The sequence below is a fragment of the Octodon degus genome, unplaced genomic scaffold (assembly GCF_000260255.1).
Source record: "Octodon degus isolate 3935 unplaced genomic scaffold, OctDeg1.0 scaffold00034, whole genome shotgun sequence".
NCBI classification, from domain to species: domain Eukaryota; kingdom Metazoa; phylum Chordata; class Mammalia; order Rodentia; family Octodontidae; genus Octodon; species Octodon degus.
Window position 1 is genome coordinate 6,081,889 of NW_004524610.1, and position 13,049 is coordinate 6,094,937.

The 13,049-nt window shown below is 41.1% G+C and overlaps 1 protein-coding gene across 1 annotated transcript in view; it reads right to left on the reverse strand.

The window, feature by feature from the left end:
- Positions 1–13,049, reverse strand: part of LOC101570928 (triadin) — a 161,728-nt gene that overhangs the window by 65,240 nt on the left and 83,439 nt on the right. Inside the window, exon 5 of the mRNA XM_023714216.1 lies at positions 1,148–1,207. Coding sequence (XP_023569984.1) covers positions 1,148–1,207 — 60 coding nt within the window. The remainder of the gene's footprint in view (positions 1–1,147; positions 1,208–13,049) is intronic.

Here is a 13,049-nt window from a genome sequence, read left to right on the forward strand (position 1 = left end):
CTTCAGAGGAAAAAAGCAAAGGAACAGTAAGAAGACACTAGCTTCCCAAGTGCAAACGTAAATCAGCTTCACTCCGGAGAGCTTCAGAGTCCTGATTGTGCAAGGTCTGACTGCCCAGTGTGGAGCAAGTTCAAACATTAGGATTGAAGGCAGCATCTGAGAATGATTTCGTCTTATAAAAGGAAGAACATGAAATATATTTTAAAACAATGACATTGCACTGTAATACAGAAGCACACGGTAGTTTAATTTAGAATTATCTAGAACTTTCATTATGGGAGCTTTGCTTTACAGCTGTGATGTTTACTACAGGTGATTTTGCATTACTTCAATCTTTACATGGCAAATATTGAACAACACTTAATTTTTACGGTAGGTAAAGTGTTTCATTTTCTCCCTGTATCACACAAAGGTTGAGTCTGAGATTTAAGTTTTGGCCCTGGCTCAACCCAATAATTGAGCATTGGGAAAAGCCAGGCACACACCAGAACGTGTCCTTGTGGCTGACAGTGCTTCCTCTAAGTTCTTTAAAGTTTTATGACTACAGGGGTCACCTACAGAAAGTGATGCCTGTCAGATCCACGAGGCAATGCCGGCCATTATTAAAATGCTTGGGCTGCAAGGCTGCAGGCCTGGATTCTGCTCAGCTGGGTGGGATATTAATCACCATGTTGTCACCGTCCATCCAGCCTGGAGGCTGGGTGCCAGAGCTGTGGGGCTGTGACATTCCTCAGTGAGGTAATACACTGACTCTGCAGGAGCTTCTGCACAAAGGTCATGAAGGAGTCCCAGGGCATGGATATTTGGGTTGAAAAAGCTGAACTGTGGCTTGTCACAGTAACTTATTTAAAAAAGAAACATTTGCATTGTAAGTCAAAAATATATGGGTGGTGCTACGCAGCACAAAACATTAATTGTAAATAAACACTGTCATACATTCTGAAGGTACTTTGATTTCAGTGATCAAATATTACTCATACATTTATTCCTTAAAATTAGCCGAGGACTGAATGTACTGAATAAATTTATTTAAAGTTAAATAATGACAAAATCTCAAAAGAAACAGAAGCAGTTTAATAGTAAATTTTCTTTCCTGCATATAAAAACTTATATCATAGCAAAAATAAACATAAAGTTAAGCATTTACCTTTAGTTTGTATTTTCCTTTCAGGCTTTTCCTGCTTTTCAGTTTTCTCTTTGTGTATTTCTAAGGAAAGATAAAATGTAGAATTTAAAACCTTTTTGCAAAACTCTAAAATTTAAATCTTAACAGTGACCTGTACTTTACAACGTTATCAAGTACAAAATTGTCTATATAACAAGCAGGTCGATGTACAAAAGAAAAGCCTCCGTGCTTAGTTCTCCATCCAAATCACTTATGCACTGAAATGAGGGAAAAACTGAAAATCAGTTACCTGGAAAAGTTTAAAAGCTTACATAGACAGAGCCATGTTCTCACCGCTTTCTATGCTAAAATTGATTCACAAACTATAATTATGTTTTATTTCAATTACTCTCAATATGAATTAAGAGTTTTCAATACGAATGTCATTTAGATTTATGAAGATTTAGTTTTTACATATTAAATTAAGAATTTGTGAAATGAACTGCAACCGCTACCTAATAGGAAATATATCTCAGAGGTATTGACTCAAAGCTGTGTTTATAATCAGCAGTTAGCGTTGCATTTAACCAATAATTGCTTCAAACAGATATGCCACATGCTCCTAAATCAGCCAGTTGTACATTTCTTCCAGATATCAGGTTTCTAACAAATATAGTCAATTTTCTGCCATCTTTAACACACATGTATAACCAAGTCTTAGAAAACAAAGTTAATTCTGAATTTACAGTTCATTTATATAGAAGTAAATTTGAGATTAAAGTTTACAAATATGATTACTACCTCTGGAAAGTGACTTAATCTTAAATATCATGGTTTTTCTTAGAAAAATGTGACTGATGTTTACTTATTTATCTATCACAACTTTATTCCACAGATGGTCTGAGATGGCAGTAATCACTGTACACATTTTTAAAACTCTCCACTCGTAAATGTGCATTTGCATTTCTGTAACTTTTCCAGAAGTCTACTAAATCAAGACCAATTACAGGAAAACCCTAAATAACTTCAAAAAAGACAGATGCTGACTTTTATTTTCCTGCGAAGGAGGAAGCCCACCCCGTGAAGATTTCCTCTCCACAAGTGCTGCCACCAGTTCCTCCTGTCACTATTAGCACCATCTTTCTGTTCTCCCTCATCCCGTCCTGGACTTCATGTGGCCAGAAAGAAGCAGCTGAGACGTGGAGCGCGGGCACAGCTCCGAGTCAGCGCTCTAAGGTCCCAGGAAAGCTCTCAGAAGGGTGCGCACACTCTTGTCTTCCAGCCCTCACACCATCTTGTTTATCACTTTCATTAACGTCTACAAATTCTATCTAGAGCAGAGCATCTCACTTTGGTGTTGTGGCCCTGTTGTTTCGGGCGAATCACTGTGAGGGGGTGGGGTGTGCTTCTCTGCACTCTAGGGTGCGGAGCAGCAACTCCTCCTCCTGCGAGACATCAGCAGTCCCTGTAACCACCTTCAGGCATGACAATGTCTTCAAACATTGCTCAGAGCCCCCGCAGGACAATGGGAATCCTGGCTGACGTTCACCTCTGTAGGCTTGCGCCACCACCAACCTGCCACCTAGTAGCCCTTTGCCTTGGCTACACCTGTGCTATCCAATGGAGCGGCCATTGCACACCAGGCATCGTAAGCATGAGCTACGGGGTGTTCCCGACTGATGTACAGTGCGTGTCTAAAGAATGCACAAGAGTATGAAGCGTTGCTATTAGGAAGCCTTAATTTTGTATTAAAAAGCGAGTCTTTAGTAAATTATAATCGATAAAATTTTAAATTATATTATTTGGCTATATTGATTATGATGGTGTTATAGCTTGGCTGGGCTAATATCCTAAATCATTCAAAGGAACAGCAATCTGGAAGTTACTTAAAGTACTCTGCAGACATAATAAAAACCATCAGTTGACTTTTAGTGAACAGGTAATTCCTGATAATTGGTTAGGTTTATCTGTTTCCCCAGGATGCCTTAAAAATAAGCCTGAGAGAAAGAGAAAAAAATTCCTTCCAGGGCAGAAAGCTTTGGCCCATGTCATCTCCCCGTCCCGACCGCAGTCTCCTGGGTTCAAACTTGCTTCATGGTGTCCATACTCACACAGACAAACGCCCAGAAATACAGACAGTTTGTTGTTTCGTTTTGGTTTTGATTTCCTGGTACCAGAGAGTGAGGCCAAGGCCTTCTCACGGCGCTCTTCCCAGTCTGTTTTTATTTGCTAATGAGAGACGCAATCTTGCCCAGTCGTGGAGCATGCCTGGGCTCCAAAGTGGGATTTTAACATGAAAATGGGGCTTCCTTGTCTCATGATGTTGTACTTTTTCATTTGAGTTTATACTGACATGCTGGATCGAATATGATTAAAATTAATTTTATATTTTCTGTTTTACTTTTTAGTGTGCTTCCCTTAGGAACAGGTGTGCGTATAGAGTACTGTGTGGCTTCCACAGACACCCGCTGGCCACTCAGAAGAGCAAAGGAGGAGTCCCAGAAATCATATGGGGGACCAGGTGGGATGTAGACTCTTCTGCAAGACTCGGTGCTGGAAGCCATCTGGGTGCAGGACGTTGCCAGAGCCTCCCAGGCTAACTTAGGTTTTGGGGAACTTGGGCAGATGGTGGCGAGAGAGAAGTCAGTCCCTGCCGACCTCTGATCTACACTCCAGTTCCTAACGAACAGGGAAAATGTGCAGCAGAGCTCAGAAGGCGGCAGCAGGCGCACAACCTACTCCGGCTCCTCTGCCTCTACACACAGATCCCTATCCTCTTGAAGGAAGTGGGGGGCTGAATTGAAGCAGACAAGAAGTGAGTGTGGGTCCATCCCGCAGGAAAATACAGAAGTTAGTCTGAAAATAGCTGAGATCTAGAACACTGGTAAGGGCTTATCACTGTCGTTGAGTGTTGTTTTTTATTCCAGATTTTTGAGATAACCTCGGAGTCAATTAATGAGTGAATGGATAAAGAAAGCATGTGTATATATGCAACGAATTATCATGCAGCTATAAATGGGGTCCTACCACTTTCAGCAAAGCTCACGAACCTTGAGGACATTGTATAAAGTGAAATAAACCAAGATCCAGAAAGAGAGCACTACATATTCTTTACCATATGTGGAGACTAAAAGATAGCAACCTGCACAGTAGAATAGGCCTCACCCGAGATTGGGAAGGGTGGATGGGGCTAGAAAGAGTGACTGGGTGTGAGCCGTGCATGCTGTGTGCACGTGAGAAAGTATCACAACGAGCTCGTTATTAAGTGTAATTAATCTGTGTTAGTAAGTTTTCTAGGCAGTTACTGTGGGGATCAAGAGATACAGCGGGGCATGAAACTGGAATGAAAAAAGAATTGAGATGCATGTTGTGCACGTGCCAGCTCCACCCAGGAATGTGAGCAGTATGTGCTACAAAGGTGCCTCGGAGGGAGGCCTGGGTAGTGTGGAGAGGGAGGGCAGGAGACAGGGATTTAAGAAGGAATTATGCTGTGTTACACACACGTGCTAACTCCCCATAAGGAAAGTAAGCATTACGTGTTACACACATGCACTAATAAAGTACATAAATAAATTGATAAGCAAAGAAATGTACACTAAATGGAAAAGACAGGGACCAAAGGCATTCTCGGCATCTGTTTGGATTTACACAACAGAAGGTAAATACTTGTGGGTTGGTTGATACATCTCATGTTTTACCTAAGCAAAAAGCTAAAGAAAGTCTGAAGGAGAATTAATCTACAAAGATGGCAATGTATTTCAGAAAATTTTATTTTGTGGTCTGTGATAGAGAGAACCCAGCCTTGGAACCAGAGAGTGCTCCAGAGTGAAGCCCTGGTTTAGCTTTCCTGACTCTGCAGCTTGGCTAAGCAAATACCCACTAGTAAGGTTTCTTTCAATTTAGTCGCAGACTCAAAAGAGATGCTCAGTGAAATTGCCTCAGCTTCAGCAGATGGAAGCAACGGTACAGTGCCTAGCAGCTTTGTTTGTTTTTGTTTCCATTCGCTTATTTATTTCAGGAACATCATCAATTAAACTCTTAACTTTAGCTTCATCAGTATTTCTGGAGAGACAGCTCTGGGCAAACACAGCAAAACTAGCAAAGGGACATCTACAGTTCTTTGCTTACAGAGGGCCAAGACATTTATGATTCAAAGGTAAGGAGAAATTGAATGCATCCACATGCTTTGTGGCTGCATCACACCTTTTTTGGGTCCCTACCTGTGGCTACCCTGGCTCAGAACGGCCCTGCAAGGGCTCTGCTCCTTGCCAACGGTGCCTGCTCACACTGCGTCAGGGGAGGATGACCACTGTGTTCCTGCCCAGCCCAGGAGCAGCGTGTTACCGATTTAAACTTCAGCAAGATCTTTCTTCTCGCATACAGGATCCTGATTTGTTACCTTCAATTGCCTTTCCAGCCGAGAACCTGTTGTATTTTTGGTAAATTAAACTCAAAAGATTGAAGTCATTAAAGACAGAAATGTGTTGTCCTATGGTTTTTAAAACACTTCAAAGAATAAAATTTCCTAAAGTATGAATACTAGCATATTCAAGAATTTCCACAAGAACTGTGCATGCAATGGTCTACAAAGGCGTAAAGCTGAATTTAGCTTCATGCCACTTTATAAGGAACACTTTCTTTAAACCTGAACCAAATTTGAGTACAAAAGAAGGTCACGGGAGTCATTATTTACCTCCAGATATGTGTGATGTAGAACTGGGTGAAAGCCAAATGCCGCAGAAAAGGTGTTAAGTCTCAGCAGCAGATGTCAGTTGGAGTCCTAAGCCATTTTCTAAACTGAACACTCTGAACCTGAAGACTTTGTGACTTCAAAGGACAAAGGACAGGGTCTTTGAGTACAGATGTGAAACTTTTTTATAAGTTTTAAAGGATGAGTTTGATTTGAATTTTGAGAATTAGAGAAAGGAAAAAATAACAGGAAAAAAGAATGACAGTTGTCCCTGCTTGGTAAGAGGCAGTGGAGGGTCCCCTGGAAGGAGTCCTTGACCACCCTGCTGGTCACAGTGAACGCGACTGCTGGAAACATTCTCCTGGGTCCTAAATGGTACCAAAAGCCCCTCAGTGCTTAAGAAAAAAGACAATGCAGGTGGTATTTCCCTTTTCTTTTAGTCCTCTTGGCTTCCACCTAACAATTTTCCATCTACTTGTAAAGAGGACAGGCAACAATGAGAAATAACACAGGCAGTGTCTCATCTGAGAATCTTACTCATCTCCTGCTCCAAAGGCAAACTCCTGCAGCTCCCAGGGAGCCTCATGCGCTAGGCTTTCAACGCATGTGCAATTTTCCTCCACTTAAATAACTCAAAGAACTCAGGCTCTAACTTCCATAATTTGTTATTCAATGCAGAAAATGAAATGCACCATCCTCAATTACTCTGATTTTCTAAAGTACATCAAACAGTGTATGAGCCGTGGGTTGCTAGGAAGTGGAGGTGCAGGCGTACTAACGCATTATGGTGCTGGGAATAAATAAAAGTGGCTTATCTTTTAGATTACTCATTATTTTTGAATTTAATGATCTTTAAATGACTATTTTAATAATGTTATGAACAATGCCATAAATCAGTAATAAAATTTTCACTGGAAAGATATCATGAATTTTCACTTGAACATGTGGATAATCTATTAAAAGATCTATAAAAAAGTATTTTCATTTCTGTCAACCATGAAAATATATCTTAAACTGGTACTTAAGTTAACCTGCCCATTTTCAATCTGAATCCCCTTTTAGTAGCTTTGAGAACTTCCTTTCTTTATCTACCAGATAAGGCTCAAAACAGTACAAGCCACAGATGTTTACATGAGGGTCCAAATAAGAGAAAGTGTCTAAGATTTAGAGCAGCTCCTGACAGCAGCTAAGCATTATGGGAAAGCGCAGTACCAGCAGCAGCAGTGTGGTCATTCCTTGTCACTAAATACCAGAGTGATAATTGCAAGAATCATTTGTTTTGCTCTACATGAAATTGTCAGTGCTTGACAGAATATACAACATAACTGCTTGATAAATATCCACCACATGAAAAATGCTTATGTGAGGGCTGGCCAGATAATCCACTGGACTAAAGTGCCTGCTTCAGCAGAGCACAGCAGCTGGGGTTCGATTCCCTGCATGCCATGCTGGCCCCACCACCCCCGGACATGCTGAGGTGGCAACTGAGACTAGGGGCGGTGGTGCATGCTTGTAATCCCAGCGCTTGGGAGGCCGAAAGCAGGAGAATCACTCCGAGTCCGATCTACATAGTGAGACCCTGTGCACCCTGTACACTCTATCCTAAATTCATAAAAAAACTTATGTGTATTACAGAATGTGGAGATAGATTATATTTTATCTCTTCTAGATGATACAATTCTCAGAAACAGTTCAACAACATAGTAAAATGATTTTTGAAAAAGTTAAATGTTATATTTCCAAATATTTCTACTATCAGCTTCAAATGCCATGGAGAGTTTTACTATTCCACAAACTCTTGCAGAGTTTTCTACTTACAGAAATAAATAACATATCTGAAATGTATTTATAAAATGCAACACTTATTCAAAAGCTTTTGGTGCTACATCGATCTTATTAATATTGCTTCTAAAACACCAAAATGACAAATAAATTTAAAGACAGTAAACGTATTTTTGAATACTGTGCCTTATAATACTCCAAAGCTATTCATTGGTGTTTATAAAAATATGTAAACTATAAGAGTGTTATACATATAATAAAATGTTGATAATCAAATATGATGTTCATTTCAACAGAGAATATTGGAGACAAGATTTTAGATTTCAGTGTTTTATTTTGTCCAGTTTAAAGAAAGAATCAACAACTCTCCCTTTTATCCCCAGGTTTGCTTCTGCTAGCAGTCCTTCTGCATCTCCAATATGGATTCGATCATTATAGTGATTTCCATTTGCTCTTCTGTCCAATAATATTTGTCCCTGTATGTGGGGTATGTATGTATGTACGTATGTAAGCAAGTATATTGTGCAGGGTCTTCCTACACAGCTCAGACTCCTAGTGATCCTCCTGTTTTCAGCCTCCTCAGCACTGGGATTATAGGCGTGCACCACCACACCTGGACTGGGTCGCTGGCTCAGCCCACCCGAGGACAGGGCCAGCATGGCATGTGGTATTTTATGTAGAAATTATAAAATTTGAGCTTTTGGTCAATATGTTTATAAGAGACATCTAAAATGACAAATATAGATCTTAGCAACCATGTGGGGGCCATAAGGTGCAATTTTTGGGTATAATAAGGAATTTCCTGGTTTGCCTTGGGTGCACCACGGCCCTTGTAGAAGCACACACTTGAGTGAGAGAAAACTGGCAAGCTGGAGGTGAAGATTCACTGTCTCGGCCAGCATTCTTCCTCTTTAGCCCACTTAATGCTGTGAAGCCCCAGCCATCCGAGCTGTCTGCCACAGTATCACAGGTCCTCACGGGGCCAACACATTTCTCCGAGATCCTCTTAGTTTGCTTCTGTATGGAACTTGGGCTGAAAGCCATGGGCACCAGAGAAACGAGAACACTGAGGGTTGTAACAGCAATAAATGAGGTCAAATTCAGCACAAATGGATCAAATGAAATAATCCCTAGAGCTGAGCTTCTCTGCTCCTAGGTGTTTTGAAGGTGTTTTGTTATGTTATGCATGTTTTTGCTTAGACAGAGCTTGTTTACTTACAGTCATAATAAAGCTTATTGTTGAGTGCTTTATAATATTGTCTAAGATATTCACGGTCAGTTTAAAGCACACAAAGTCATCTATCAATCACACAGTTCATAAATTCAAAATATGATCAATTAAGGAGTTTTAAGTGACAGACTCATGAAGTTAAAAGGACAGTCCCCATCACCAAGGCAACTATCTCCATGCAGAATGACAACTCTGTTTATTAAATCATTATGAGGATTGTAAGTTGCAAAGAATGCCTTTTATCATTGCTTTCTTTAGATGTCTCAAAGGATCCAACAATACAAAATGCCATTGCATAGTTTTTCTCAATTCTAATATTAAAATTTAAATTATTCATTTGAATGTAATAAATATTATTTATAAGATTTTGCCAATTGTTACTAGAACACAAAAGATTAATTAGGACAAACTATTGCACAAATGTAGTTATCTATGTGGTAGCTAAGTAGTTCTAATTGAGCATATTTTACTGAACTCCGTATTTTACATAAACATACAAAATTTTGTGTAGGTTTCTGTATTTTTTGATACTTTTTTTGTAATATTGATGGAAATATTCTCTGGTAAAGGGTAAACAGGAAGTATAAATGGATAATTTTCTCCTCTTCGTGGCAGATGTTGTTTGCAGTTAAATGGGCACTTGTTCCAGATGTACGGATAGGCAAATATTGAGAATTTCCTACAGGGATGTTTACTTTTATAAATGTATAATAATTTGGAGTTTTATTTATTATGTTTCATTACATGAAAAGAGAAGTTCACCCTTCCAGGAAAATAAGTCTCATCTTTGTTTACTATCGATTCCTACAAAAACTTTTCCAACTAAGTATATGAAGATATCTTCTCCCTAATCTCATTTTTGCCCTAGGCTGGATACTCTCCAGGTAAGCCATTTCCTACTTGGGTTTTATTCTCTCCACTTATAACACATATACCATTTCCCAGGTGCGCATAAACTGGACAAGGGGAAGTGGTTACAGATGACGGCGTCCTAGTAGGTAATCCGATATGTGCGAGGGTGGGCTGTGTTCATATGTGTGTTCCATCTGATGATATTCCAGACAAGATCGATGCGCTGTGCTCCAGTGTCATGTGCAGAGACTTTCAAGTGTGTCCCTGGGCTGCAGCCCAACCTCGTTAGTCTGTTGGGATGAGGGAACCTTCAGGGATCTGCAATTTAAACAAAGCTCTCAGGTCACTGCAGAACCACAAGGGAAGTGCAAACTGCTGTCCAGGCTCATGTTTCTCACATTTTCCTGTGCGAGCAAGTTGCCACGGGATCTTCTTGAAATGCAGACTCAGAGTCACTTAGTCTAGATGGACCTTGGACTGCTAAATAGCCGCCACAGGCAAATGCTGCTCAGCCATGGGCCGTGATTTGAGGTACAAAGCTCTAGTCCAGATGAAGCTCTTGATAGAACTACCAATACGTGACAAGATGATTTCATCAAAGAGTCAAAACGTCATAGACGGGAAGGACCTGGACATCAGGGTATCCAGCGTCTTTACTGTACAGGTGTAAGAACTGCGAGTCACTGAGGCTTACTGACTTTACCGTGATTAAGTGAACAGCAAAAGGGAAGCCGAGCCAAATACCTGCCCACCGTGTTCACTCGAGCTTGCTGGAGCTCGGTTTCCAGGTCTGGTAGTTCTGGTGAGGAGATGTCAGTGGATGTCCAATAGTCTTGGTCATTGTGGCAGTGATGTTGGCTTAGTTCACATCTCACCAATTTATATTTTCAGCCGTGAGCCACTGTTCATTCTTCACTCTTCCTCCTTGTGTCCCTTGCTTGCCTCTCAGTGTACAGAATTCCCTACTTTTAGAATCACCTTTTTTGGTTGCTATGGCTCTCACTTTGATAATGACTTAGACATATTATTGACATTTTGGACAATTTGTTTTAATGGGACAGAAATTACATGTTTAGTTTTATTGCTTCATATATTCTTCTTTTTTTTTTTTTTTTTTTTGGTGGAACAGTGGATTGAACTCAGGCCTTTGCACTTGCCAGGGAAGCACTTATTCCACTGAGCCATCTCCCCGGCCCCATATATTCTTTCTAAAATTATTTTTCTGTTTTTTTAGGGAAGGATTTACAGGGTGTTCAGGGTCTCACTACTAGATCAGACTCACAGTGATTCTTTTGTTTACAGCCTCCCAAGTGCTGGGATTACAGACGCATGCCACCACGCCCAGTCTCAATCAACAGCTCAGTGTGCCCTGGGGTCAGGGCCAGCACTGCATGCCCGGGGATCAAACCCTTGGCTCCTGTGCCTGCTTGCAGGTACTTTAATCTACTGTGCTATTTGGCTGGCCCTGCTTCATGTATTCTTAAGCCAAACCACACTGTTCATCCATTTCAACTGCACAGTGCAATGGTTTTCAGTCATTCACAAAGTGCCGTGGTCGCCGCTCTCATTTCCAGAGCACTTTTCTCCACAATCACTCAAAGTCATCCCCAGCACTCCCACCACATCTGTCCTCTCTCTCCCTCCACCCCTCAGGAGGCTCTGCCAGGCTCAAACTTGCTGAGTCTGATTTCATCAATCTGAGGTCACCTGGGACTCTGAGTTAAAAATCTAAGAATAGATAAGGACCGCCATGACTGCTGGGTAGAATCCATTACTGCTATTACTCTCTTTCTCTTTCATGAGCCCCTCCTCTTCTCATTTCAGTTGAAGAAACTGGGACGATGCTGCCTCAATCTGTAATCCCCATTCGCCGGCCTTGATGCAGTACATGTTGCATCTCTTCGGCCAATTGATTGGTTCCAACAAGGGAACTGAACTCAGTCTATGTCAGTGAGAGTCAACTGAGCTGTTTCCTTTGGGAGATTAGCACAAGCCCCTCCTTAATCACTAAAGGAAAATAATCTTGGTCTTAAGCTTCTGGTAACCGTAAATGACCCAAGGAAAGAAAAGCCTGATGAAGAACAGAGAAGATTGAACAGGAAAAACAGTGGAATAGAAAATATGTTTTGTATAACATTATCCAAAAGCCTGTACCAAGCTACGCCTACGGCTGGCTGGCTTCACAGCACGCCATCTCTTGAACCAGGAAAGGGTCACTCTTATCAGTTTGAATTGGATTTTGGTCTGTTGTGAGCAGAGTAATTATAATGAGGACATTCCTTGAATCTGATACATGGACCGCACTGTCTTCAGCAACAAACAAAGAAACGATTCTCTGGAACATTCGCAGCGCCCCTTTTTCTCAGCCTCCCCTGCCTTTCTCACTCAGTCTCCACCTGCGTGCCTGCCACCTGTTCTCTCTGGATCTTGTGCCCCTGAAGTTCCAGGTCTGACCCGTGTGGAGAAAGACAGGAGGAAGCTGACACAGCAAGTTCTGAGAAGAGCTCAGCTCTGATCTCAACTCACTTAGAGTTGAGAACTAAAGCCAACTGCATCTGCTGCCTAGTAATGCTACTAGGACCCATGTAAGCACTATTCTCAGGCTGTGAAGTTTAACAGGGTTAGTCATCTTTTCATTGTCCTGCTTTTCCCCATATATTTTTCAGACACTTGGAGCTCAGCCTGGTCTAAGCCCCTGAAGCTGCCAGCAGAGATGGATGTAGTGAACATGCTGGCTGCTCACCGCCCCATCTATCTCAGGACCGGTGACGCCATTCAACCTTTCACTGCCCTCCTCCTAAAGCCCTGCCTGCTTATGACAATCAGAAGGCCTGCTCTGTCTCATTTCCTCTAACTGCAGAGAGCTATTGTGGATTTCAATAAAGTAAGAGAAATACACAATAAAAGAGTCATGTTTAAATTTGCTGGGCAGCTCTTTCAATCTTCAGAGCTATAGGGCAATTTAAAAACACAACTCTGAGGAGCAGGTAATTTGTTTGTCGTAAGTGGAGGAATCGTTTCCTCTACTATCGACGCACATCAAGGGCAATCTTATCTGGACCCTGCTCATCTTTAAGACCATTTTCCTGTTTCGAAAAGCAAGCAGTTAGGAAGCAAGGAAATTAAATGTAATATAGAAGGGCCTCCAGTGCTTTCCTCAAAAGCAACACATAAATCAATAACCCGGGAGGTCACCATTCACCTAAAACTGAAGACTAGTTTTCATTGTCCAGAAAATGGAGCATGCATGGTTCTACATGACTACGATTATGCTTTCTTAACTTTGAAGTCATTTGCTCTTCACACATAAAATATTTAGACAATTACACAGTAAAAATATGATATTTTCTAATTCTTCAGTCCCTTGAATGCTCATAGAATATTTAATA